This window comes from Bos mutus, chromosome 22 (genome assembly GCF_027580195.1).
Source record: "Bos mutus isolate GX-2022 chromosome 22, NWIPB_WYAK_1.1, whole genome shotgun sequence".
NCBI lineage: Eukaryota > Metazoa > Chordata > Mammalia > Artiodactyla > Bovidae > Bos > Bos mutus.
In genome coordinates, this window is record NC_091638.1 from 65,829,234 (window position 1) to 65,856,930 (window position 27,697).

Sequence of the window (27,697 nt, forward strand, 5' to 3'; positions counted from 1 at the left end):
GGGGCCCTCAGGCCACTCGAGGGCACGGCAGGAGCACTGCGCGGGGACTCTCACTCCCTCCCCCTGGAAGACCCCTCCCCTGACTTCAGAGATTCAAGGCCCCCCTGCTCCTCCTCGACCGGAAACTGCCTGGCCCACTTTTGCTCGCTGCCTGGGCCCTCACCCTACACTCACTCAGCATCAAGGACTTCTAAGTGTCAGAGAACACTGAACGCTCTCACATCTGTCTTCAGCCAGACCTCTCCCCTCCACTCCGAACACCTTCACCCCACGTGGCTCCAGGAGGCTCTCTGGAGTTTCACAAGAGCAGCGGGTCTGGACCCCAACTCTTGACCTTACTTCAACAACCGGTGCTGCCCACAATCTCGACCACAAGCAGAAAGCTCTGGTCGGTAGGGAGCACCTTCAGCCTGCTCTCTCAGCCACGTTCAATCTGCCAGCAAATCCTGGCGGCTCTATCGTCCACAGGCATCCAGCATCCACCCCCTCACTGCCACCCCTGTGCCCCTTCAGTTCAAGCTGCCGTCACTGTTCCGGAGGGTCCTTGGCACCAGAGGGACAACTCTTCTTAACACAGTTTCAGGGGACCTTTTAAAACCATATAGCAGATCTCATGTCACACCACTACCTAAAACACTTCCACGACTTCCCATCTAATTCACAGAAAAAGGCAAAATCCTAACCCTGGCCTGCATGAATGGCTCCCACCCCACCAGGCTGGCCTCTGTCTCCCCAACACACCAGCTACAACCCTTCTTAGCACCACACGCATATTGGACTCTGCCTAAAGACTCCCCGTCCCTCACCCCCACCTGCTGATGTTCAGAGGTCTCAGGAAGGCCCATCCTGACCACCTTATCCAATGTGCACACAGCCCCCACCCAGCCACTCCCAGCTGACTCTGCTCCCAGCTGTACCACCCATGACAGCTGCCATCTCTGACTCACCTGTTAACCGTCTTTCTCCACTAAAATGTAACTTCCCGAGGACAGGGACAATGACAATGTCTTTTTGGCTCACTACTAATGTAGTCAGCATCACAACATATGTCTTAGTGCCTAAGTACTCAAACATACAAATGAATCTCAAAAAGCAGTAAGAGGAGAGAGGGTGAGTTACACAACAAAATGATTCAATTTATACAAAGACATGCAAAAACTAAATTACTTTCTGTAAGGATAAAAGGATACATTCACAGGTGCTAACACCATAAAGTTAATCAACAAAATGACACTCACAGGGCAGCCCTGCTTAAGGGAGGTGAGAAGAGGGAGGAATGGGCAGGGGGGGGTCATACAGGAAGCCAAAGGTAACGCAACAGTCCGTCACTTAAACTGGTGGTCTTAACATTCAATATCTGTACACATGCCAATACAGACGCTTGCAATGTACCATCCCATTAAAAATTAAAATAAAAAAATAGGTTAGAACAAGACAGGTCAAACCCAGCCCACCATCTCTTTTTGTAAAGAAAATTCTATGAGAAGCTTCATTTGTTCACGTGTTGACTATGGCTGCCTTCACACCACAGAGGCAGAACTGAGTGGCCACAGAGCCCGCAGAGCCCAACGTATTCATTAACTGGCCCTTTACAGAGCACAGCTGTCTGGTTATAATGTGCAATTTGTTAACAAATTAAGAGCAACATTTAAAAGAGCCAATCATCAATCCTTCAAGGACGTCCCTGGCAGTCCAGTGGTTAAGACTCCACGGTTTCACTGCAAGAGGCTTGGGTTTGATCCCTGGCCGCGAAACTAGGATCCCACATGCCACACAGCTGAGTACAAAGATAAATAAAAGTTCAAAAAACAAAAGGAAAAAAAAAGTGATCCTTCAAGACATGTGTGATTATCTCACAGCACAGAACATTGAAAAAATATGGCTCTATATAACGAGGGACTCCAAAGCAAAGTTTTTTATACTGTCCTCCAGCACCAGAGAGAGAGATCTTAAAGACGAATATTTCAGAACGTGCTTGCGTGCTCAGCTGTGTCCGACTCAACAAAACCTCAAATTTATCATCTCTACTCTCACCACAGTAAAAAAAAAAAAAAAAAAAAGAACAGTCACATTTTAGCAAGTAAAATCTATATAAAATAATCCAAACTTGGGGGGTGGGGGGACACCACCACCTAACTCTGTACCCTGCCCTGCCCTACTTCACCACCCCCTATGCTTCCTCAGAGCACCCAGTCAGACCTCCAAGGCCTTCCACCATAGCATTCCGCTCCATTTCCTCAGGGCGTTTCCCTGCAGCTTTATTAGTCATTTCTGACCTTATTTCACTGTTACTAGCAAGAAGGCTGATAACAATAATAATACCCAAACAAATATTACTGTGTGCTAGGCACTGTACTAATTAGTTTACATTCAATATTCATTTCACAGATAAGGAAACTAAGGAACAGAGATGGCATCTAATATGATTACACAGCTGGAAGACTGGGAGCCAGAACTCAGAGTCAGCTATTTTAGGTCCTTTGCCCTCTTGCCCTCCACAGGATACTCTGACCTGAGAACAGAGAACGGGTATTATCTGTGAAAACTCCCTTAGTTTAACATAGTATACCTATGATAGGTGCCAAATGCACAGCTGCTGTATCATCTGTGAGTGTAATAATAAACCGAGGACACAAGCTCCACGGTTGCGGGGGTCGGGGATCATTCAAAGGGTGGTGCTTAATCAGAAGGGACTGGGTCTCCTGGAAGGCAGCTGAGGCAGCTGTGAACTGCCCACTGCCCAGAGGCAACAGAAACCCTGTGTATCTCTGTCAACAAAAGGAAACCAGGAGGCACTACCCCTCATCTACAACAACGACAAACACAGCAAAACACCGATTCAGAAGTTAAATGTTTATTCTTTACTGTTTAATTTTTATTGGAGTATAGCTGATTGATTACAATGTTGTATTTATTCTTAACTCTCAGGGAGTTCCAGCTATGTTATTGTTGAAACAACTGACACTTAAAATTATGGTCTAGTGGGGCCACCAAAACCCTAAGGCCTCACCCAGGAACTGAGATTTCTCTGCTGCCTACAGGCCCTTTCTCCCACATGACCTAAATTTTCTCTAATATCAATGACCTCCAAAACCATGATTCTCATGAAAGGAAGCGCCAAACAGCCAACGGAGTCAATACTTGTCAATGTTCCTCCCACCATTGCCTCATCTGGAGAATGAAAGCCCAGGCTTCACCAAGATCCAGCCAGTGTCTCCTGACCAAGCCTCACTGGACAGTGCAAGCCAGCCCGGCATGTGCCTCAGTGGCCAGTACAACTGCCGCCTCACCTGCCCCGCTCAGGGTCTCAGGGCGCCACGCGTTCTCAGGCAAGCACCCCTTCTCGTCAGTGTCTCCAATTCACTGCATTAGTGTTTAGATTTACATACAAGTACAGGAAACTTTAGGCTCTCACTAGCGATCCACATAGCTTTCTCCAGGTCTGACTCAACATTCAGTCATACTTTTATTTCTGCAGTCTTTTTACTTTTCTGCAACCTTTTTCATGCTGCTTCTTACTGTTTCAAAAAAAAAAAAAAAAACCCAATCTCATTCATCTTTCCTTTGGGCCCCCAGATTTCATGGCAGTCAGCCTCTGGGACACACAGACCATTCCAAGTTAATACACACTCCCTCTGTAAGAAATTCTGGAATTAATAATACCCTTTCTCCAGAGTTGCCGAGAAGTATAAAATCAGAGTCTCTTTGTATCAGGAAAGATGTTCATAATCTATTCGAATCTATTTATATAAAATCAGTCGACTGTGGAGTCTTCACTAATACTTAATAATAAAGCTGGTCAACACCAGCCAGCAGAAGTGAGAAGTAGTAAACCGCCTCTACTCGGATCTTTGTGAGCCTGAGACACAAAAGCATCCCAGTTAAGGTGGGAAGCCTCTCCAGTCCCGCCAAGGTTCCCTTTCACTGGCTTCTTTACCACCCAGCCAATCTACCTGACATGCAGATGTCAGTTCATAAACATCCAAAACGTGAAACAAACTGGGCATTGATCCGACTAGTAACTCTCTCTCCTCCCAGTAAAGAAAAATAAAGGGGGAGGGAGGAAGAAAGGGGGTTCCCATGGCAACTAAATCTAAGCCAAAGTCAAAAGGCCACAAAAACAAATCTCCAGTCACCTCAATCCAGACTGCAGCAAGAAAAAAACCCATTCTCACTGGAAGCACCATGGATTTCAAGGACACTCAAGACATTTAGCATGAATCTACACCAAGCCTCTGATCAGTAGGGAAAATGAGCTTTTCAAGTTTGATCAAGTCACAGCCAACATCTATGGAGCAAAAGACAACACAGGTCAATCCTGTCATTACAAAACAGCTTCACCAGCACTGCTGCTGCTGCTAAGTCACTTCAGTCGTGTCCGACTCTGCACGACCCCAAAGATGGCAGCCCACCAGGCTCCACCGTCCCTGGGATTCTCCAGCCAAGAACACAGGAAGAATAACAGCATTGCTTTTTAAGACAAACCAAACCAAAGAGGGAAGTGGAAGTTAACTATTTAATACCTATGAGAAACAAAGGTGTAACTACTTCACTCTTTGACAACAGACTTTAACCATTACAAGCCCCTTCCTTGAAGCCTCTAGGGCCTCTCACGGGAGTCTGCTTGCTCACGCCACACTACTCAGTTCCCAAGCTGAGCTGCCTCAACACAAAGGACGTCCCTTGTCAGCGCTGCCTCCCCTCAAGGCGGCAGGTCCTCAAGTGCCTGTTCACGAGTGAATCCCTGATACTGTTCCTGACAGAGTAAGGGTTCAATATATTTGCTGATCAAACAAATGTAGATAGCAACATTCCTGGCTTTTCTGTGAATGATCCCATTATCTCCCTGGTAATGCTCTGTCCCCACCACCTCCGTGCCACAGCACTGCACTGGGTTTAGGGCAGCCAAGAGTGGCGGAGACGCGTACGATACTATATGACATCTCTTATGTGCAATTTAAAAACAATTCAAATGAATATACATGCAAAACAGAAACAGACAGGTTTAGAGGCTTCCCTGGTGGCTCCCTGATAAAGAACCTGCCTGCAATGCAGGAGATGTGGGTTCAGTCCTGGCTCAGGACAATCCCCTGGAGAAGGAAATGGCAGCCCACTCCAGGATTCTTGCCCAGAGAACCCCATGGACAGGGAAGCCTGGCAGGCTACAGTCCATGGGGTCTCAAACAGTCGGACATGACTTAGCAACTACTCACACAGAAGAAATAGACCGTGGAGTGGTCACCTGTCATTCTCAGCATCTCAGTGAAAGTCGCTCAGTGGCGCCGACTCTCTGCGAACCCACGGACACATAGCCATAGGCCAAATTTCAGGACGAAGGAGTAGATCTCCTGGATCTCCCTTTTATACGTCCAGACTTCTAACGTTCAGTTGGCAAAAATCTGTAGTTTTATAGTAACATTCATCCCACTCAATACATTAGGATCATCCGTATTCTAAGGATGTGAGAGAAAAGGATTTCTCTTTCACTGCACTTCATCTCCCCAGAGGGAAAAACACTTGCCCGCTCCGGTTAGAGTTCAGGGTTCGGGCAAGCCCCCTGTGGTAGCAAGCAAGGGTCACCGTGTTAAAAGATTAGCATTCAATCTGCCTCTCTCCTGCCTTGCAAAGGGCAGATTTGGCAAACCAATCCAGGGCTCTCTCTCTGAAAACAGGCCTTCATTAAAATAATAGTAATAATGAAGCTGGCATCTAAAACCAGAATTGACAGCTGACTGACAGGATGAGGGAAAAAATGACAAAACTCAAAAATCACAGCACGATAAGGTCATTTAGCACAGCTGTTAAGAGCCCTGAACACCTCAAAGTTTCAGCACAATATGTTGATGGATTCTCATGAAGCAAGAGGAAAAAAAAAGTTTCTCACTTCATAAAATATTCACTTAAAAAAATGTTTTTTAAAGTTCAGACTTCAGGCACCTAAAAATAATGTATGTATACCATCTTTCCCCATTACTGTCATGTCCAAGTAGGATCGAGGTATAGACAAAGCTCACAGGTAACAGACCCACACGTAGCTCCTAAAATCTGTGGTCTAGTGGTTCCAGAACCTAGTTGCACATCAGTATTACTTGGGAGCTTTTAAAACCATTCTCACTCTCACCACACATTTACAGAACAGTCTTGAAAAGTACTCCAAATGACCGCAAAGCAGGTCAGGTGAGCGCCTGTCTAGAGCGGGGGTTTCCCGCCCCCAGCACTACTGGCAGCTGGGACTGGCTGCGTTCTGGGGCCTGCCACCTTGGCACCACAGGGTGCTGCACAGCTGCATCCCCAGCCTCCGCCCTCTAGAAGCACTGCCCAGCCCCACAGATGTGACAGGCAAAATTTACTTCTCCAGACATCACCAGATGGTTCTTGGGGGCAAAATCCGCCCCCTCAAGTTGAGAACTACTGCTCTAGAGTAAATAAAAAACAGTCATCTGAGGCTCCTTTAAGAAGGGAAAAAAATAAGAAAACTTCTTAAAGCCAAGGTGTCAGGTCTATTTTTTCCATCCAGCTCACCTAAGAAAAAGTAGTCAACTCCACTCGGCCACACCAGGGCTCAGATCTTGACTTATGAGAACCAACCACAGCCTCTTGTGCTTTGTACGTAAATAAACTCAGTGCTGAGTTTTAATTGAGCAGATGGTTACAAGAACTTCACTGTCACTACCATTCTTAACCATTCTGTATCAGTAAGAAAGCATTGTAAAATTTTAGACGAATATATGCTCAGGCTGCCTCTCAAATATCCCATATATAAAACCACAAGATTCAAGTTTATCAAAGAAGCAAACTAAATACCAATCCTGACAAATACTGTTTTAAGGAAGATGTCTTATCTGTAGTAAGCACATTATCTCTGTACCACATCAGTGCCAAAATTTATTTCAAAGAGACTAAGCAAACCTCACCCTGTCAGGCCGTAATTTCATCACTATTCATTTTCTGTCCAGTTATGGTCCGATTCTCAAACTGCCAGGCAGTTAATTGAAATCAGCAAGTTTTGTTCTGCTACACTGTACACAAAAGCTAGTTTTCTATTCTAAAACAATCTTCTTCCCGTTTTTCAGTAAGTTACACCAGCAAGATGTTCAACTCTACTTAAGACAGAGTCTATCAAAGTAACATTTCCCAGGGCAACAAAGCAAGCCAGGTCCCAAGCAGGTAATTCCAGGGGAAGGACAAGCCTGGTCTCAAGCAGCAGGGAGAAGATCACAGGGCAGGAATCAATAGACTCTGAGTAGATGCGTGAGTGGATGGCATTGTTAGATATTCTAGACTCCGATCAAACGTAACTGAAATGCAAAATAACTTCGAAAGCATCCACCAGGACAACAGTTATTTCCCAAACTAGCTTCACTGAAGAATATTTCAACACACAGTAACCTTTCAAACCTCAATAAGAACCCAGGAGCACACTATGAAACTCTGGAGTTACTACTGATTTGGGGGCCAATCACACGCAATAAGCGGTATTCAAAAGCACAGGAGGAACAGAATCTGACGTGAGCTCCTGGTGGGCTTTTATTTAACCATCTCTTCAACAAGCCAGTCTGAGACACCACCACTAATGACTCCAGAAAACGTCTGTAAACGTAATCAATCCTCAGCCACCCTCTCCTGGGTGGTTCTCAGCCGGAAAGACTCTTAAAAACACTTTAGAGCTTTCTAAAGACAGTCACCAAAAGCCAGGACTTAGACACTCATGTGACTTCCCAATACTATCTAAACATTTAAAAATCAAATCCAAATTAATAACAGCCACTAATTACTAAGCGGATTCCTCAGGCCAGGCACCGTTTCTAGCTGCTTTACACATTATTAACTCATTTCCTCCCGACAGACTTCTGAGGCAGACACTGCTGTTATTCCCGTATTACAGAAGCAGCAGAGAGGTTGAGGGACTTGCCCAAGGTCACAGCGCCAGAAAGTGGCGAAGCCAAGATCTGAAAACCACGCCGTCTAACTCGACAGCAAAGGAAGCTCCAACACCACCCCTTAAGTGGATTTTCCAGCGGCTGGAAATCTGGAGCCTCTTTCCCACTTGCTGCCTACCTACAACGTGACCTTGAGGACAAAATCGCAGTCAACTCCACGTTAACAAAACAGCCACATTCACAAGTGCTGTGACGATAAGAGGAAACAAGCCCCAAGCGCCCCTCCCAGAAAAGCAAAACAGAAAAGCTCGATCCGACCCACAGCGAAAATGGGTTAAGTAGAGAGATTACACGAAGCTCGGAGGGTGAGATGCCAAGACACACAGGTGCATCCAAGGACTCGTGCTGTCCACCTCCAACCAAGAGTCCAAGTTGTGGTCAGAGCAAGCCGGACCGCAGGAAACCCCTCCAAGGGAGAGGCGAGAGGGCTTCTTTAAGAGGGAGGTACTTGCGGCCAAGAGAAGGACCACCCCCCCAGCCTAGCGCATATTCGTCAGGGAGCTTGGACGACCAGGACTGAGCTGGAGTCGCAACCCTGGAGTTAAAAAAAAAAAAAAAAAAAAATCACTCGGAAGGAGGTTTTAAACACTCCGAGCCGGGCGCCGGCGTATCCCGCTGACTCTGCGGCGAAGGAGCAGAAACCCACAGAACTTGTTTCCCGGAGAACCGAGTCCAACAATGGCCTCTTCGCGAGTCTCCGGCGAGCCGCCGCCGCCTCAACTTGACACGCTCCGGGGCCCGCGCCCAGAGAACTTGTCCGGGGCCCGCGGGCGGCGGGCGGTGCTCGCTCGGGGCTGGCGGGCCGGCCGGCGCGGTGCGGGGCCCGGCCGGGTGAGGGGCGCGCCCGGCCGTCCGGCCGGCCGCCCGCCGAGCCAGGCCGCGGACGTCAACCCGGGCGAAAAGTTCGCCGCCCGGCCCGCGGCCCGACTCGGCGGGGGCCCCCGAAGCGGGCGAGCGGGCGGCTGACAGGCGCGGGCGGGGACAGGCCAGGGGAGCCCGGGCACCGCGCCTCCCCGGCGGCCGAGAGGCGAATTCCGGGGGGGAGGGGAGGGGGCCGGGACGCTCCCTCCCCGCGCCGCCGAGGCCGGGCGGAGGGGCCCCGCCGCCGCCGCCCGCGCGCTGCGCACCCAGCGCACCCCGCGCCGCGACCCGCTCCGCCGCGCTCCCCCTCTCATTACCTGGAGGTGCCCGCGACTCGCCGCTAGTTGCGCTCAGGCGGGAAACGCGCTCACCGACACCATCAGCGAAGCGCCCAAAATGGCGGACGTATCAAGCAGGCCTTGAGTTCCCCCCGCCCTCCCTCCGAGCGCCTCGAGGCCAATCACGGACCTGCCCCCGCCCCCGGCTCCACGCTCATTGGCCTTCCTCTCCCGCCCCCTGCCGCCTATTGGATCACCCTGCGGCCCCCGTTGAACCTACTCCGATTGGCTCGCGGACCCCGTCCGTCAAGGGCGAGGGAGCGCATTCTTTTCCCATGGACTTGACGGATCCGGAACCTCTAGGACCCCGGAGTCTGGAGCCAACAAATCAGAAACCGAGGGAAACCTTGTCTGGGTTCCCCCCAACTACGCCATAGCAACAGCAGGGCCTTCTCTTGACGGACGGCTGGGGCCACCAATCCGATGGCCAATGCTTTTTAAAACTAAAGTGAGCCAAGCCAATCATGGCAGTAGGTCTGGGAGCTGCGCAAGAACCAATGGGGTAGCGAGACCCGCGGGCAGGCGGGCCCGAGAGCCTGTAGGAAACCGGTGATGACGTGAGCTACCATGTGTTTCGGTGGCGGAAGTTCGCCGAGAGCTGGGGAATTAGCTCAAGTGGTAGAGCGCTCGCTTAGCATGTGAGAGGTAGTGGGATCGATGCCCGCATTCTCCACGGCTGAATTTTATAAAGTTGGGGAGGGAGCGGGGAGGTTGGCAGTCAGTGTCACTTGTCTCAAAGGTGGAATTTGTACCAGGAGATGTGAGGACAGGGTGTGCTAGGTACCCCTATCTGTGCACCCCCCTCTGCTAGGGAGGAAAACTGGATGGATTGGGGGTGGTCTTCCTTTTACCTTGCGGAAGAATTTTGCAGAAGCTGCTTCTTCAAATCTAGTGAGCACTCGCTCTGTGCCCCGCCGGCCGGCGTACGCAGGAGCAGAGGGTCCTGGACGTCAGACTCCACCTGAGCAGCACAAGCAAAGCAGGCCAGAGAGCGGTGGTGGTGGTGTTTCTGAGCAGGTGACATTTCCACCCACGGGACACGGAGGACAGCGCCGCGGGGCTCAGTGCGGGTTGGCGAGGGTTCCGGGCAGGGAGACTGTGGCAGGTGTCTCTGGGGGCACTGGCGTGGTCAGGGATGATCACTCCGGCTCACGGAGCGGAGGCAGGCTTTTACTTGGGGCTTCCCCCAGCTACCTCCCAGAGTCCAGGCCTGAGCAAAGTGACAGGGCTTGGCCCCGGGTCTGCCTTGCTAGTGCTTCCCTCTGCACCCCTTTGCCTCGGCCCCAGCTGGCCCTCCACCTCCCTGACTCAGATTCTCTGTGCGCCCCACCCCCACCCCCGGGCCAAATGGCAGGGAGAAGAGAGCCCAGCTTGAACTGGGTCAACCCTGGTGGGCTACAATCCATAGGGTCGCAAAGAGTCGGACACTACCGAAGAGACTTACACACACGTAGTGCCTGGGGAGCTGGGTCTCCGGTGCAGACATGCCAGTCGGTCCCCCAGCTCCCCACTTCGGCAAACCCACAGCTGGAAGCCAACTCAGAAAGACTTCACTGCTGGGGAATCATCATCCCCATTTTACCCGTTAATTAACTGAGGCCCAGAAGGAATTTACACATCATATTGGCTGAGAAGGCAATGGCACCCCACTCCAGTACTCTTCCCTGGAAAATCCCATGGATGGAGGAACCTGGTAGGCTGCAGTCCATGGGGTTGCTACGAGTCGGATACAACTGAGCGACTTCCCTTTCACTTTTCACTTTCATGCATTGGAGAAGGAAATGGCAACCCACTCCAGTGTTCTTGCCTGGAGAATCCCAGGGACGGGGGAGCCTGGTGGACTGCCATCTATGGGGTCGCACAGAGTCGGACACGACTGAAGCGACTTAGCAGCAGCAGCAGCATTGGCTGAGCGACCTTGGTTGGGTAATCTAACCCCTCTAAGTCTCCAGGAAGAAACTGATGCTGAAGGTGAAGCTCCAATACTTTGGCCACCCGATGCAAAGAACCGACTCATTGGAGAAGACCCTGATGCTGGGAAAGATTGAGGGCAGGAGGAGAAGGGGAGGACAGAGGACGAGAATGGTTGGACCGCATCACTGACTCAATGGACGTGAGTTTGATAAAGCTCCAGGAGACAGTGAAGAACAGGAAAGCCTGGCGTGCTGCAGCAACTGAACAACAGCTAAATCTGCAGATCTTATCTGTAAAGTACCAGTGATTGTAGATAATGGTGACACCGCCTGTGTCCATGCCCTGAAGGGTATTGGGCCTCTAGAGTGGCAGCAACCAAGGATGGATATTACTTGCCTGATCCTACTGTTCAGAGAGGCTCGGAGCCTTGCCCAAAGCCCTACAGCTAGTGAAGAATTCATTTCAAGATTGAAGCCAGGGAATTCCCTGGCAGTTCAGTGGTCAGGATTCTGTACTTTGACTACTGAGGGCAAAGTTTCAATCTCTAATCTGGGAACTAAGATCCCACAAAAAAGATTGCAACAAGTTCAAAATATATGCAGAGGTTTAGGGAGATCTATATACAGATAACCTGGGTGGGCGGGGGAGAAGCAGGGAACTGCAGAAGCATGTCTGGGGGAAAGAATGGGAGGGAGGGACTCATGGCAGCTTTGGAGGATAAGCAAAGGAAAAACTTCAGAGCAACAGAGGGCAAATTCAGGGCTGGTCGTACTTTAGAAAGGATGGTTTGGATTTAGAGCAGCAAGGCTGTGCTCTGTGAGTAATGCTGGACCAGAGAGGCTTGCACTGGAGCACAGGAGAGGCTGCAGGCAACCCCAGGACAGTAAAAGCACTCTATACAATGTGATGCTTTCAGTAACAGTAAGACGGACCACGTGCTCTTGAGCAGGACTGAAAATGCAGCTTTCTATTTCTAGACCCATTGGAGCAGAAGCTTCATGAGGTTAGTTTTTCCTTTATTTGCTGCTATACCACAGAGGCTTCCCTGGGGGCTCAGATGGTAAAGGATCTGCCTGCAACATCGGAGATGTGGGCTTGATCCCTGGGTTGAGAAGATCCCCTGGAGAAGGGAATAGCTACCCACTCCAGTTTTCTTGCTGGGAGAATTCCATGGACAGAGGGGCCTGGTGGGCTACAGTCCATGGGGTCCCAAAGAGTCAGACGGATGAGTCACTAACACTTTCACTCTCTTTTCACCCCATTACCTAGTACTTAGCACACAGTGAACTGAATTGAAAGTTGCTCAGTCATGTCTGACTCTTTGCAACCCCATGGACTGTACATGGAATTCTCCAGGCCAGAATACTGGAATCTTCCCAAGATCCCAATACTGGGGACCTTCCCAACCCAGGGATCAAACTCAGGTTGCCCACATTGCAAGAGGATTCTTTACCAGCTCAATAGATGCTCAGGAAATACTTGTTCATTTCATTAAAAACTCTTTTTAGAGAGTTCCCTGGTGGTCCAGTGGTTAAGACTCCACCTTCCAATGCAGGGTTAGTGGGTTCAATCCCTGGTCAGGGAACTAAGGTCCTCCTACATGCTGCTCGGGGTGGCCAAAATTTTTTTTTAAAAAAACAACTCTTTAAAGACCTCCTGACCTTTCTGATTGACCAGATTTTCTGAGAATTGTCCTTGGTGTGACCCTTCTCTGCAGCTGGGACCGCCTCCTTCTTCCAATGTTACCTTCTATCTGGTGAGGAAGTCTTAAGCCTATTTATCTCCTGCCCTTCCTTTCCAAATAATCCAGCACAAAGCCTTCATCCTATTCAATCCGGTCTGTTTCTTGCATATGCATGTCCCTATTCCGGTCTTCTGGCGCAAGTCAGTGTGGTTTTTGACAGGGGTTGGTGCCTCAGAGGGACACCTCTGAGTGTGTGGGTAGGAGGGGGCAACCAGGGCTGGAACTGCTCTCCTGTGGAGGAGTTGGCCCAGCCACCCACTGATACCCGAATCCCTTTACTCATTCAACATCAAAGGACTTGCTGGTACCTGCTTCAGACTCTTCCATCCCAGACTCAGGTGGATCACAGAGCCATATGCACTATAATTAAATGAAATAATGCAGTCCCTCACCTAACACAAGTGGGCACCCAAAGTCTCCATTTATGATGAGCTCCTAGCCTAACTAGAAGGGTTGAAGTCAGGGAGAACTTCCTGGAAAAGGAGGCATCTGAGTTCAGCCTATGTCCTGAGGACCACGGGGAGCCACTGACAGGCTTCACGGAGGACAGTGATTTCAAAGTTCTGCATTGGCCTCACCATCATAAAACTTCTAGATTTCTCAGATCACCACCTTCCCCTTTTTCTCCCTAATCCCTTTGTAATTTGATTTTTCATATTTCAATTTTCAATCCATCTCGACTTTTCAAAAAACTATATGAAAAATTTCACACATACTCAACTGTAGAGAGGAAAGTATAATGAACACACATGTGCCCATCACCCAGCTATGACTCCTTAACTTTGGGGAACAGACAGAGCTGCCATCTTTTAATCCTATCAAGTAATGATTTTTTAAAATATTATTTACTATTACTGTGATTTTATGAAAGAAAGGACATTTCAGACTTCCCTGGTGGCACACTGGATAGGAATTCGCCTGCCAGTGCAGGAGACGTAGGTCTGATCCCCGGTCCAGGACGATTCCATGTGCCTCGGAGCAACTGAGCCTATGCACCGCAAGTACTGAGCCTGTGTACTGCAACTGCCGAAGCCCGTGTGCCCTGAGAGCTGCACACGGAAACTACAGAGCGTGTGCTCTGCAGCCAGAGAAGCCGCTGCAGTGAGAAGCCGTGCACCACAAGTAGAGGGCGGCCCCCACTCTGCAACTGGAGAAAGCGCGTGTGCAGCAACCAGACCCAAGGCAACTGCAAAAGAAAGGAAAAGGAAGGAAGGACATTTTAATACACTCAGAAAAGACCAGCTCAGGATAAAGCAAAGGCCTGAAATGGAATGAGCTTGCCTTGAGAACAAAGATCCACATTGTCTTTCCTTCTGTTAGGTCACCAGGGCTCAGTCCTGATCCGAGGGGTGGAATGGGGCTGCCCTGGCAGGAGACATGCCCTGGGAGGCCCCGAGCCAGTGCTGGGGGGTTCCTGGGTGGTCGGGCTAAGACATGCTGAGGCTGGAGAAAAGGGGGCAACTAGGGAACTCCAGGGGTATGTGAAGGTGGGTCCACTTTCAGATGGAAATTTAACTTGTCTCTTTTCCTTTTCTTCACTGCATTAAGATTCAGTCCGCGTTGGGGGGGCCGGGGTGGCGGTCGTCGGGGTTTGAGTATTTCCCTTCCCATCAAAGGACTTGGTAGGAAGGAGAACCACTAGGATTACTAGTACTGAGGGTCACCATTGAGCTTGCCGGGAAAGAAAAGAGAAGACAGCCTTTGAGTGAAGAGGGAGAGGCCGAGAAGTGGAGATCTGGGAGAGGAGCCAGTATGGGGATTGCTTGGTGGGACCCCAGCTGCCTTCTCCGAGGGTGCAGTCCAACAGGGGGCCCCAGCGCTGGAGGCACCAGAGGAGGAGCACTGCAGGGCCAAGCGGGATCCAGGCCCACCCAGCTCAGCAACCACCCGGGCTTCTCAGGGGCAGAACCCCCTCCGCTGCCCGCATCCTGGTTCCCAGCGCTGGAGGCACCAGAGGAGGAGCACTGCAGGGCCAAGCGGGATCCAGGCCCACCCAGCTCAGCAACCACCCGGGCTTCTCAGGGGCAGAACCCCCTCCACTGCCCGCATCCTGGTTCCCAGCGTGTGGACGTGCCCAAGATCTGGGCACATGGCTTTTGTTCAACTACCCAGGGCAGCTGTAGACCCTGGGCAGGGAAGAGCTCCCACACCCATCCCAGGGTTGGACGCAGGCTGAGCTGAACAAATGGATCCCTTCTGATGGGGTCGGTAGGGAGGGAGCCCACTACCTGAGGGAGACCCCACAGGGCTCCGGAAGGGATGGCAGAGCCTTGGGAGGTAGTGGGTGACAGTGCGGAGGGAGAGGGTTTAAAGGGAAGGTGGATGCCCTTCTGGCCACATTGAGCAGCACCCAGGAGTCAGTTGGTAACATTTCCTGGATAAAGGAAGAGTTCAAGAAATGAATGAAAAAAAAATCTCTTTACTTCTTTTCCCCCAAGCCTTGGTTTCCTCAACGACAAGTTGGGGATACCATTTACCTCGCTGGGCTGTTGTGAAGTTTAAATGAAATAAGCCAGTTAACTTCATCCCCTCGCTGAAGACACAGATTAGATATCACCTCCTCCAGGAAACCCTCCCTGCCTTCCTGCCTATAGGCCCCAGGATGTCTCAGAATTGTGCTTTCCACAACTTAGGAAGCTGCCTGTGTTACTAATTTTGAGCACCTTTAAGGGAAGGGTCCCATCTGGCTACTGTCTGGGTCCTCCAGCGTGGGACTGACATGCAGAGCTCTGCACACAGCAGCTGCTGGCTGAAGGCTGACAGATTTACTTGGCACATGGTAGGAGGCCAGAGGGTTGACCCTACTCCACCAGCTGACCTTGCATGGCAGGAACGGGTCTAGCGGCAGGCACCCTCGGGCTCCTAGGCCACGCAACGGCTCTATCTGGGGGCCTGCAGGAGAGGGAGGGGAGGACCTCAGAGGGTGGTTCGCCCCTTCTGTCAATGCACACAGCCCAGCCACTCCCCCCACCCCGACCCCGCTGCCAGATCCCCGGCGAATCTGGCAGGAGGGGGTCTCCCCCATGAGGCAGCCGCTCCCCCCTCCCCCACTGGCCGCCCACATTGCCATGCTAAGTCACTTTAGATGTGTCCCACTCTGTGCGACCCCACAGACAGCAGCCCACCAGGCTCCCATCCCTGAGATTCTCCAGGCGAGAATACTGGAGTGGGTTGCCATGCCCTCCTCTGGGGGATCTTCCAGACCCAGAGGTCAGGCACGTATCTCTTAAGTCTCCTGCGTTGGCAGGTGGGTTCTCTGCCACCTGAGAAGCCCCGCCTGCATGGAGACAGGTGCTTTAATGAGCACCTCAGGGCACGGGGCCGAATGTTAGGAACCCTGAGCCTCCGCAGGCAGCTCTGTGGACAGGAGATCCAACTTGGGCCTGGGAGCAGCTGGTCCTTAGCGCTGCGACCTTGAGGAAGTATGTCACCTCTCCCATGACCAAGGACCTGCCGCTTGCCAGGCCCCGACTGGGCAAGGCTTATCTCACAGAAGCCTTACTCTAGTCCCAGGGGCAGGCGACAGCACCCTTCCTTGACAGACGGGGCAGCTGGACAGAGTGGATAAGAGATGAAGCTTTTCCGGCAGAGGCAGATCCGACCCCTGTGGTCTGCAAAGCAGTCTTGGGCCTTTCCCGCTGGTCCAATGGCTAACACTCCACACGCCCAATGCGGGGAGCCTGGGTTCAATCCCTGATCAGGGAACAATTAAATAGATCCCACGTGCTGCAACTAAGACCCAGCACAGTCAAATAAATACATGCATGCTAAATCGCTTCAGTCAAGCCTGACTCTGCGACCCCGTGAACTGTAGCCCCCCAGGCTCCTTTGTCCATGAGATTCTCCAGGCAGGAATACTGGAGTGGGCTGCCATTTCCTATAAGTAAAAATAAATTTCAAAGGGGCCTTGAGCGTGGACCCCACCCCTGATCAGCACTCAGGACGGGCTGCCCACTCTCACGGTCCGTCTGCACCAACGGCCAGTCACCCCGTCCCCAGCATCTGTTCTCGAGGTCCCAGCAGTGGCGGCATCAGCAAACCCACTTGTGTCTACAGCCGTCAAGGCTGATGAGCCATGACCTTGGGGGACTCCCAGGCAATCAGGGCTCAGGGGAGTCTCCTCAAATTCTGTCCCAGGGCTTCCCTGGTGGCTCAGTGGTAAAGAATCCACCTGCCAATGCTGGAGACACGGGTTCAATCCCTGGTCCGGGAAGATCCCACATGCTGCGGAGCAACTAAGCCCGTGCACCAATTACTGGGCCTGTGCTCTGGAGTCTGCTCTACAACGAGAGAAGCCACTGCAATGAGGAGCCTGCGCATCGCAACTGGAGAGTGGCCCCTGCTCCCTGCAACTAGGGAAAAGCCCTTGCAGCAACAGAGACCCCGCAGAGCCAAAAATTGGGAAAAAAAGATCTGTCCCAAGAAGCCAGGCCCATCCCAGCTCTGACCCCTGGGCCCACAGTCGGAGCCCTCAGGGCCCCACCAGATTCCCCCTCCCGTCGGCTCTCACCCCAGTCTCCAGGCCTTGGGGGTCAGGACTGCAGTCTTCTTCCAGGTCTTTGTGGTTTGATTCTTCAGTGGAGGGCTCACCAGCACTGCCCTGATTCTCCCGACCTCCCATCCACCTCCCTGAGAGTCAAGCCCTTCCTGGCTGTTGCCTTTTCCTTCCTCTCAACCCTGCCAAGGTGGTTCTTCCTACCTGACCCCAGAACAGCCTAGCCTGCTCACAACACACCATGACTCTCGCAGCCTGGGGGCCCCTGGGGCAGGGACCAGGCTGACCCGTGTCTCCTCCAGTACCACCCGGGTGGGCACAGGGTAGGCCTCAGGTAGTGTGTATGGACCGTCTCGGTGAGGACTGGGCTGTCCTTAGCCCATCTGCAGAGATGGGCGTGGAGGGGGCCCAGGAGAGCAGGAGGACTGGGGTCTCCCTCCCCTACCCGGGCAAGTGTGGCTTGGCAGCACCATCACTGGGTCAGCACGGATGGCAGGGCCCCCGGCGGTTTTTTTTTTGGCCACACCATGCAGCTTGCAGGATCTTAGTTTCCCACCCAGGGACTGGACCGGGGCCCTTGGCAGTAAAAGCGCTGAGTCCTAACCACTGGACAACCGGGTGGGGTGGGGGTGTCTTGCTGAGCAGTAGCAGCCCTGAGCTGGCACACACAGGTCAGACGGTAGCAGGGACCAGCCAGGGAATAGCCCAAAGCCCAGGGATATAACCTGCAGAGCCCAATGCCAAACGAAATGCAGGGCCTCAGTCTTCAAAATTATCTGGAATTTCAGGACGGCAGTTGCAGAGCATAAAATCAAACATCAAGTCGTGCATGAGTCAGGCATCCACCAAGCTGACCCTGCGCAGGCCTCTTCCCAGAGGTCTCACCCCTCCCTAGGGGAGCCTGAAGGTGAGATGCCCAGGAAGATAAGGGCAGGACTTGACAGCTGCCCAGGGTGAACCGTTCACTCCTCGGGGACACGCAACTCCCGCACACACGGCATGAAAGAATGGCAATGATGTTTTAAAAAATTAGGTTTATAAATATTATCTCCATTGTACAAAGTTTTTCCCTGTCCTGCCCACCCCATCACTGTTCACATTTCTCCTGTTTTTAAAATCCCAACTATATTTTTTTAAATCATAAAATATATTTTTTTCTTTGTTCATATTTAAAACTATGTACAGGGGCGCTGAGAGGCCGGGGTGGCCCGGCCAAGGTCAGGAGGAGTCCGTGCAGGGGGAGGGCGGGGGCGGGAAGAGGTGGAAGTAGCTTCTCTCCGTGGCGGGCGACGGCGGGCAGCTGTCCTCCGCCGACAGGTACTGGCTGTGGGGTGTGGGCGGAGGCGGGTAGGGGTCTGAGTCCGAGTTCAGATCCAGGTAGTACTTGCTGGCCTTCCAGCGGCTGGCGCTGTAGTCACTGTCGCACACGTCCGTGCTGCAGGGCGTGGTCGGGGGCGCCACGCCGCGGATGATGTAGGGCCTGGAGGGGATACAGGGAAAGGGAGCCTGCATTCACAGCGGCTGTCCCCGGGCCCCCCTGAGCCTCCACAGCGCCACCTCCAAGGTGGGCGCCCCTGCACTTATCTTGCAGGCTGCCAAGTCCGGGCCCTGGCAAGGCCTGCAGCCCCGGGCCAAGGTCACCTTTATGGAGAACAAGGCGCCCAGAGCCCACTTGGGACTAAACTTAACCTGTCTGAGCTTCCGTTTCTCCTTGACAAGATGGGAAGGATGAAACGGTGTCCGTTTCAAAAGCGGCTTGTGAGGATTAAAGTGAGATTCTGCATGGAACGTGCTAGAAACAGTGCCTGACACCAGACAATGCTCCACAGCTATCCCCCCTTGTATCACTGCTGTAAGTGGTGGAGACCAGCCAGTCCCGCCTTGATCCCGGGGATGTCTCCTGATGACCCCCGTGACATCGCCCTGTGGCCTGGGCCCGAGGTAGGCCTCACAGTGGGCAGGAAGGGGAGCCGGCTCCAAAGGGCCCGCCGCTGAGGAAGGTGCAGCAGGAGGACAGCCCCCGTGGGGCCCTGGGAGCAAGCAGGACCCCAACAGGCAGTGCGGAGGGGAAAGGTACTGGAGGCAGGACCAGAAGGAGGACAGGCGAGCGGAGCAGACTGGAGGCTGAGGGGGCTGGCCTGCTGGAGTGGACGCGACAGCCCTGGTGACAGGCTGTGACGTGAGGCGCTGGGGAGCCCCTGCAGGTTCTTGACCAGGGTCGTGACCACCGGGTCAAGAGCTGCGCCTCCCGGATTCGGCCGGCTCCCCTTCCAGGCCCGGGAGTCCCCCAAACGGCCACCAGAGGGCGGGCGGCGCCGCTCTCCGCGGCTCCGCGGCTCCAGGACCACGAGACGCCTCCCGCAGCACCCCAGACCCGGCTCTCTACGCGGGAGGCGGGGGCAAGCCTAGCGGGGCCCAGCCTCCACGTGCTCCATCAGGTAGCCCGCCCGAGCGGGGTGGGCCCTGTGGGCTGAGGCCACCGGGTGGTTGAAGCTCAGCAGGTTCAGCTCGCCCAGCCTGGCTCGGAGCCGGACCGACGTCCCCTGAATCAAGCCTGCGCCGCGAGGAAGGAGAAAGGATCGCCCCGGCGAGGGCCGGCCTCGCCCGCTCCTTCCCGGGGGAGGCACCGCGGGGTGGCGGCCCCCGCCGCGGTCCCCAGCCGGATTCAAGCACCGTCTGAGCGCAGAGCCCTCAGGGACGCGGCCAGCCGCACTGGGGACCCCGGGTGGTTTCCCAAGACCCCCAAGGCTCCCACCCGCGGGCTCCGGGCGCTTTCTGACCTCAGCGCGCCACGCGCTGCGCCGACCCCTCCCGGCTGACTCTCCCGGGAAAGGGGGCCAGGCGCGGGACGGCGGGGGGCTCCGTACCTGTAAGGCCTGGCGGCGGCGGGAATGTTGGAAGAGTAGAACACGTCCACGTTGTACAGGGAGGGGTCCGTGGCGGGGGACGGCGGCGGGTTCAAGATCTGTGGGGAGGCCAAGCGAGGTCACACGCGCCCCGGAGCCCGCGGTCCCGCCACCCCCGCCCCCCTTGCCTCCTCCCACGACTCTCCTGGTGTGGGGACGGGAAGCGGCAGCCGTGGCCTGCGGGTGGGCACGCGGAGGGGCAGAGCAGGGTTGCCGCCGAGGCCGCCCCGCTGACCAGTCGTGACCCCAGGCCAGCGCGTTCAGGTCCCCGATGGGTCCTGCACCCCGGTCACCAGCAGGGAAGTGTCCCTGCCGGCCTGGGCTGTCGCTGGGCCTGAGCGCCTGGCGAGGTTCCTCTGGGAGTTTTACTTCCCCATCTCCTTCCACATGGTGCAAAAGTCTAATCTCTATAAGTCACTCCTTATTCCAAACACTCCTGGGGGAACCCTGAGGACGCAGGGGGCGTCCACCCACCAGGGAGGGGCTACAGCCTAGCTGCCCGCCAGGCCAGCGTCTCAACAAACCAGGAAAGGGTGCCCCTTTCTCAAGGGACTACACCGCCCCCAAACTGTGGTGCTAAAGACACAATTCTTCCCCCCAAGCATGCGCCCTCCAGAGCCAGGCAGCACACCACTGGCCCCACAAGAGGGACCATGGGACCCGGGGGCCCAGACACCGGCCAGGTCTGTACTCCACCCCCACCCCCCCCCCACCTCCTGCCAGCTGTCCCTGCAGGGGGCACAGCAGGCAGAGGGCTATCACTGCACTTGTGCCCTGAAGGACAGACTCTCCCCAGGTCCCTGGGGTGGTGGACAGGGCGCAGCCTGTCCCAGGGAAGATGTGGATTGAGTTCTCTGTAGCACCTCCCAGCTGCAGCAGGCTCCCTGGTGAGGGATTTCCCGTTCTGAGGCCTCAGTAGCTTCATCTCTAAAATGGGGCTAGGGACTTCCCTGGTGGTCCAGTGGTTAGGACTCTGCACTTCCAATGCAGGAGGTGTTGGGTTCAGTCCCTGATCAGGGAACTAAGATCCCACATGCCTCAGAGCGAAGCCAAGAAAGGAAGAAAATTTAGAAAAAGAAACAAAAAAATTAAGAAGACTTGCTTTCTAAGGCAGTCCTGACACTTGGTGAATAACCTACAGGAAAAGCCCAAGCCCTTCCCCTGCCCTTCAGGAACCACATGGACACCTCTCCTTATTCTGGGGGAAGGGTCCTCTTCAGCCCAAACAGCTAGCCTGGGGATGCTCAGGATTTGACCCCAAAGCTGGGAAGGTACAGCTCGGGGGAAGAGGGGAGCAGACACCAGTCAGGGAGCACCACCAGCAGAAAGGGGCTGCCCCCGCCACTTCCCCTCACCCCAGGTTGGGGGGGAGCTTTTTCTGCATCTGCCCTTGAACTTGACCGGACCTGGCTCCTCTTCACTTCTGCCTCCAAGGAGCTCTGGGATCCTGCCCATAATCCCCTCCCTGCTGGCTGTCAGAGCTACCTCCCCCAGGGCACCAGGGAGGTGAAGGTCAGGAAGGCTTGTGGGGAAGTCTTCCCAGTACAGCAGTAGGCAGATCTCTAGCAAGTTCTATTGGCGCAGCACCTCGGCCACTTCTGTCTTCTGGTGCCTGGCAGCTGGGGGCTCTTCCCCAGTCTCTCCCTCCCAGATAATCTGCTTTTCCTGTGTTCTAAAGAGTCCTCTTTACCTCTCACTGGCCAACGCCCTGGAATTCCAATCCCTGCTAATAATGTATTGAACTTTCTCTGTTCAAATCACCATATGGTTTCTGTCTACCGACTGGACCTCAACTCATAAAAGCTGCCTGGAAGCCATCAGCACAGAAATAGTCAGTACCTCCAGACTCACTCAGACCTTCTAATTACATTCCAAGGGCAAGTTTTAAACACAAACATGAAACCTTGAGAACTTTAAGAGAACATGGAAAGAAACTATTTTTCACGAGGAGGGAAAGCCTTTCTGGGCGTGACCAAAACCACTCCAGACTTAATTTCATGGTATAAAGGGCAAACACAACATAAACCAAATCAAAAGGCAAAAAGCTAGGAAAAATATTTTCAACCCATATCCCAGGCTAATTCGTTTAATACAGCTATATCTCTACATAAAGAGCCCTCGTGCTATGCTCAGTCACTCAGTTGTGTCTGACTCTGCAACCTCATGGACTGGAACCCACCAGGCTCCTCTGTCCACTGAATTTTTCCAGACAAGAATACTGGAGCTGGTTGCGATTTCCTGCTCCAGGGGATCTTCCCGACCCAGGGATCAAACCCAAGTCTTTTGAGTCTCCTGCATTGGCAGTGGGGTTCCTTACCTCTAGTGCCACCTGGGAAACCCCAAGACCCTTACAAATGGATTAACAAAATAAAACCAACAACCCAATAGAAAAAGGACATAAACACACCTTTCTGAGAAAATAAAACTACAAAGGTTATTAACCATACAAAAAGATGTTTGACGTCATTTGTAATAAGTGAAATATAAATTACACTACAATACCATTTTTACCCTAAATTGGACCTGAGGAGAGTGAGAGGGACAGTCATGCCGGTGTGGCCCTCTGCTGGTGGGAAGAGGGACTGTCATCTCTTGAGGATCCCCTTGGCAAGAAAGGTCAAGATGACCTTCAGCCTTAGCTACAGGGCATCTTCCTGGAGTCTCCCCTAAATGAGGAAAATGCAGGAGTTCTGAGCATTGCTGTTGGGGTAACAAGATCCTGGGGTGACTAGACACCCACTGGTGTGGCCTAGCCACACCCCAACAAAGGGCACTGTCCAGTCACCAAGAAGGGGGCTTGCTCTGCCCGAGAAGGAAAACAAACTTCAGGGTGCAGGAGAGACCGGGCAGGGAGTGGTCAGTTTGGGCAGAATGGCCCCCGGGGGAGGAGGGGAGGGCAGGTAGTTACCACTCGGTCCCCCGGCCTCCTCATTGCGAAACAGGGTGGGGACAGCGCCCCCTTCTGGAGTCGGGGTGATGTAGCACACAGAGAGGGCATTCCTCTGAAGAGCTGGGTAAAGGCCAGCCCTTCAACCAAGCCTCAGCAGCAAAAAGGGAGGCTGAGTCCGTTCTAATAAGGTGGATGAAACTGCAGCCTATTATACAGAGTGAAGTCAGAGGGAAAAACACCAATACAGTATACTAACGCATATATATGGTAAATAACGACGACCCTATATGTGAGACAGCAAAAGAGACACAGGTATAGAGAACAGACTTTTGGACTCTGTGGGAGAAGGAGAGGGTGGGATGATTTGAGAGAACAGCATTGAAACGTGTATATTACCGTATGTGAAATAGATCACCAGTCCAAGTTCGATGCACGAAACAGGGCGCTCAAAGCTGGTGCACTGGGACAACCCAGAGGGATGGGATGGAGGGAGGTGGGAGAGGGTTTGGGACGGGGGACACATGTACACCCGTGGCTGATTCATGTCAATGTATGGCAAAAACCACCACAATATTGTAAAGTAATTAGCCTCCAATTATAATAGATAAATTCATTTACCAAAAAAAAAGTGAGTCTGAGGAGCTACCATTACCTGCAGATGCTATCATGCAGGTTTTAAAAAGCACACACGAAGCTACACTGTACGAGATGCCAACGGTGGATACACGTCATTCATTACACGTCCGTCCAAACCCACAGAATTCTACCAAGAATCCAAACCACCAAGGTGCACTCAGACGTACACGGTGGCCTCTGGGTGCAGGTTCGTGGACTGAAACCAACGTCCCACTCTGGTGCAGGACGTTGATCATGGGGGCGGAGCGGGGATTTGGCAGGTCCCCCTACTTTCCTCCCAATTTTGTTGTGGATCTAAAATTGCTCTGAAAATAAAAAGTTGTCTTTGGGACCTCCCTGGTGGTCCGGTGGCTAAGACCCCACGCTCCCAATGCAGGGGGCCCAGGTTTGATCCCTGGTTAGAGAATTAGATACACATGCCGCAACTGAAGGTTCACATGCCGTGACTAAAGACCCCGTGCATCATAACTAGGACCCAGAGCAGCCAAATAAACAAGCACATAAAAATGGATTCTTAAAAAGGTGTCTTTAAAAAATGCACATGTAAAATTGGTGAACTCTAAATAAAGTCAAACCTATATGCAGGTCAGGAAGCAACGGTTAGAACTGGACATGGAATAACAGACTGGTTCCAAATAGGAAAAGGAGTACGTCAAGGCTGTATATTGTCACCCTGCTTATTTAACTTATATGCAGAGTACATCATGAGAAACGCTGGACTGGAAGAAGCACAAGCTGGAATCAAGATTGCCGGGAGAAATATCAATAACCTCAGATATGCAGATGATACCACCCTTATGGCAGAAAGTGAAGAGGAACTAAAAAGCTTCTTGATGAAAGTGAAAGAGGAGAGTGAAAAAGTTGGCTTAAAGCTCAACATTCAGAAAACTAAGATCATGGCATCCGGTCCCATCACTTCATGGGAAATAGATGGGCAAACAGTGGAAACAATGTCAGATTTTATTTTTCTGGGCTCCAAAATCACTGCAGATGGTGACTGCAGCCATGAAATTAAAAGACGCTTGCTTACTCCTTGGACCAACCTAGATAGCATATTGAAAAGCAGAGATATTACTTTGCCAACAAAGGTCTGTCTAGTCAAGGCTATGGTTTTTCCAGTGGTCATGTATGGATGTGAGAATTGGACTGTGAAGAAGGCTGAGTGCTGAAGAATTGATGCTTTTGAACTGTCGTGTTGGAGAAGACTCTTGAGAGTCCCTTGGACTGCAAGGAGATCCAACCAGTCCATTCTGAAGGAGATCAGGCCTGGGATTTCTTTGGAGGGAATGATGCTGAGGCTGAAACTCCAATACTTTGGCCACCTTATGTGAAGAGTTGACTCAGTGGAAAAGACTCTGATGCTGGGAGGGATTGGGGGCAGGGGGAGAAGGGGACAACAGAGGATGAGATGGTTGGATGGTATCACCGACTCGATGGACAACAGTTTGAGTAAACTCCGGGAGTTGGTGATGGACAGGGAGGCCTGGCGTGCTGTGATTCATGGGGTCGCAAAGAGTCGGACGTGACTGAGCGACTGAACTGAACTGAAATAAAGTCAAAAGGAACTGTATCAATGCACTGGTTATGATACTGTATTACTGTTGTAGAATTAATGTCTGGGTCTCCCCCAAATTCATATACTGAAACCTAATCTCCAACATGATGGTTTAAGAGTGGGACCTTCTGGAGTGCTTAAGCCACAAGGGTAGAGCCCTCAGGGATGGAATAAGTGTCCTTAAGAAAGAGACCCTGGGGGCTTCCCTGGTGGCCAAGTAGTTGAGACTCCACGCTTCCATTGCAGGAGGTTGCAGGTTCAATTCCTGGTCAGGGAACTGGTCAGGGACCTAAGATCCACAAGGCACAGCCAAAAAAAAAAAGACCTCAGAGAGCTCCCTCATGCCTTCTACCATATACGGACAGGACAGTCACTATGAACTAAGAATTGGGCTTTGAACAGTGAGAAACCAGAGCCTTGATCTTTAACTTCCCAGCCTCTAGAACTGTGAGACATAAACGCGTGTAGTTTAAGCTGCCCAGTCTATGGCATTTTTGTTACAGCAGCATGCATGTGCCAAGACAACCATAGTTACGTAAGATGTTGCCAATGCGACAACTGGTGAAGGGAGACAGGGCCGCTCTGTATTATATTTTACAGCTACAGATAAATCTGCAATTGTCTCCAAAACTAAAGAAAAAATGTTACTCTCTTTGCCGGGAAGATGAAGTCCGTACTCCCGTATGCTCGCTTATGCACTGATTTCCCCTGGGAGGACACACAATCAACCCCGCACAGACTGTGCCTCTGGGGAGGGGTGAATTCCTGGTCACGGTGAAGGCCGGGCCCTCTTTTCACTGTGCCCTTTGAATTCTGTACCGTGAATGTATATTACTGATTCAAAGCAACGTAGTTAATTTTTAAACAGCTGGCTCCACAAAGGGCTTCTTTTGGGGATGATGAAATTTTCTAGATTTAACCATGGTGATGACTGCACAACTCTGTGAATATCCTAAAAACCACGGAATTGGACACTTGAAGTGGGTGGATTGTATGGTATGTGAACTGTATCTCAATAAAGCCACTGTAAAAAACTGCTGGTGGTCAGTGTCATCTCTCGCCGCCAAGTGCGATCCCCCCAGCTCCCGGCTCCTCCAAAGGCGGCAAGCATCCTGGTGTCCACGTTGGGGGTGGGAGGGGGTGGGCAGGGGGCTGGCCTGGAGTCAGCTCAGTCTCAGAGGGTTCTTGGGGCTTCTAGCTGGCTACGTGGGCCATCCGAAGGTCAGGTGATGATAGCAGCAGGAAGGCAAGAACAGTGGGGAGGGTTCCTCAACTCCTCTCTGCTGACTCCTTGCTTCCCCCACCCCTGAACAGCCCAGCCCTGTAGCCTCCAGGAGACTCAGACCGAATCCTGCAGACCCGAGATAATAACCCCTGCTGCCTCCTCCTTCCTAGACCCTGCCAGGATCAGGTGCAATAAGGAAGGGCAACAGCCTGGGTATGGGGGACACTCAGAAGGGCAGGCAGGCCCCGTCCTGGTGGGTGGTGCTTGCTGGGACCCCCCCAGAGAAAGTTCAAGGGGCAATCTTCACCTCAGAAGAGTATTTCATCACAGAGAAGTCAGGTTTTGAAGAATTAAGAAGCACAGGACAAGGTAAAGTCAGAACCTGACACGTAGCCCCAGATTCGCATCCATGCATCAGGCTTACCCGGTTACCCCGGGCCATGCTCCTGGCAATGGGGGGCCTTCCCAGCCAGTATGGAGGAGAAGGTCCCCCTCAGGATCCTGCAGCGGGACCTGGACACTAAGGGCTTCAGATTGTCACCCTCTACAATCATTTCCTTCTAGGGTGTGGCCTGGAGCCAGCCCACACCCCACTTGGGTTGCCGGAAGCTCCAGGGAGCAAAAGTCAGCACAAAAGTCATCCCATGAGTGCCTGTCCTTAGAAAACAATCCAGCTACTTTCTGGGAACCAGCAAGGCCTTAGGCAGGAAAATAGGGTGTTTCTGGTGGGGACACTGAAGGGAAGCTCACGTCCAGCCAGACAGGCTCTGCTAATGCGGAAGGCCCTCGGAATAAAGACTGGCACCCAGATCCGAGGACGGCCGACAGCAACCCTGGGAGGTAGGATTATGGATGCGACTTCCACGTCTAGACTTCGCCTGACTTCCGGATTATCCACAATGAACAAGGAGTGCTCTTTTCTAAACAGAAAGCCCAGGGGGTGGGAGGGAGGTCCAAGAAGGAGGGAATAAATGTACACACAGATGATTCACTTCGTGGTACAGCAGAAGCACAACACTGTAAAGCAATTCCACTCCAATAAAAGAAGAGAAAGGAAAAAACTACAGGTCAGGACACGGAGGGGAGTGAACGCATCCACCATCCTGAGGGATGGAACGGCAGGCTGGTAATTCTAGAAACCCTGATGTCCTGGGTTGGGGGGGGACCCCGAGCCGGCTGGGCTTCCTCCTGCC

General features: G+C 52.5%; 2 protein-coding genes across 28 annotated transcripts in view; both read right to left on the reverse strand.

The window, feature by feature from the left end:
* Positions 1–9,234, reverse strand: part of PPP6R3 (protein phosphatase 6 regulatory subunit 3) — a 135,257-nt gene extending 126,023 nt beyond the window's left edge. For 23 of the 27 annotated variants that reach the window (XM_070360089.1, XM_070360088.1, XM_070360104.1 and 20 more), the window contains exon 1: positions 9,119–9,234. The gene's annotated coding sequence lies outside the window, so the exon portion shown is untranslated. Of the gene's footprint in view, positions 1–8,231; positions 8,391–9,118 lie in introns of those variants that run through there. The other 4 variants (XM_070360081.1, XM_070360078.1, XM_070360080.1 and 1 more) reach the window with 3 other exon arrangements.
* A 9,072-nt stretch (positions 9,235–18,306) lies between these two features.
* The window catches only part of LRP5 (LDL receptor related protein 5), a 124,199-nt gene continuing 114,808 nt past the window's right edge, over positions 18,307–27,697 (reverse strand). The window contains 2 exon segments of the mRNA XM_070360255.1: positions 18,307–18,772; positions 20,160–20,257. Coding sequence (XP_070216356.1) covers positions 18,511–18,772; positions 20,160–20,257 — 360 coding nt within the window. The 3' untranslated portion in view covers positions 18,307–18,510.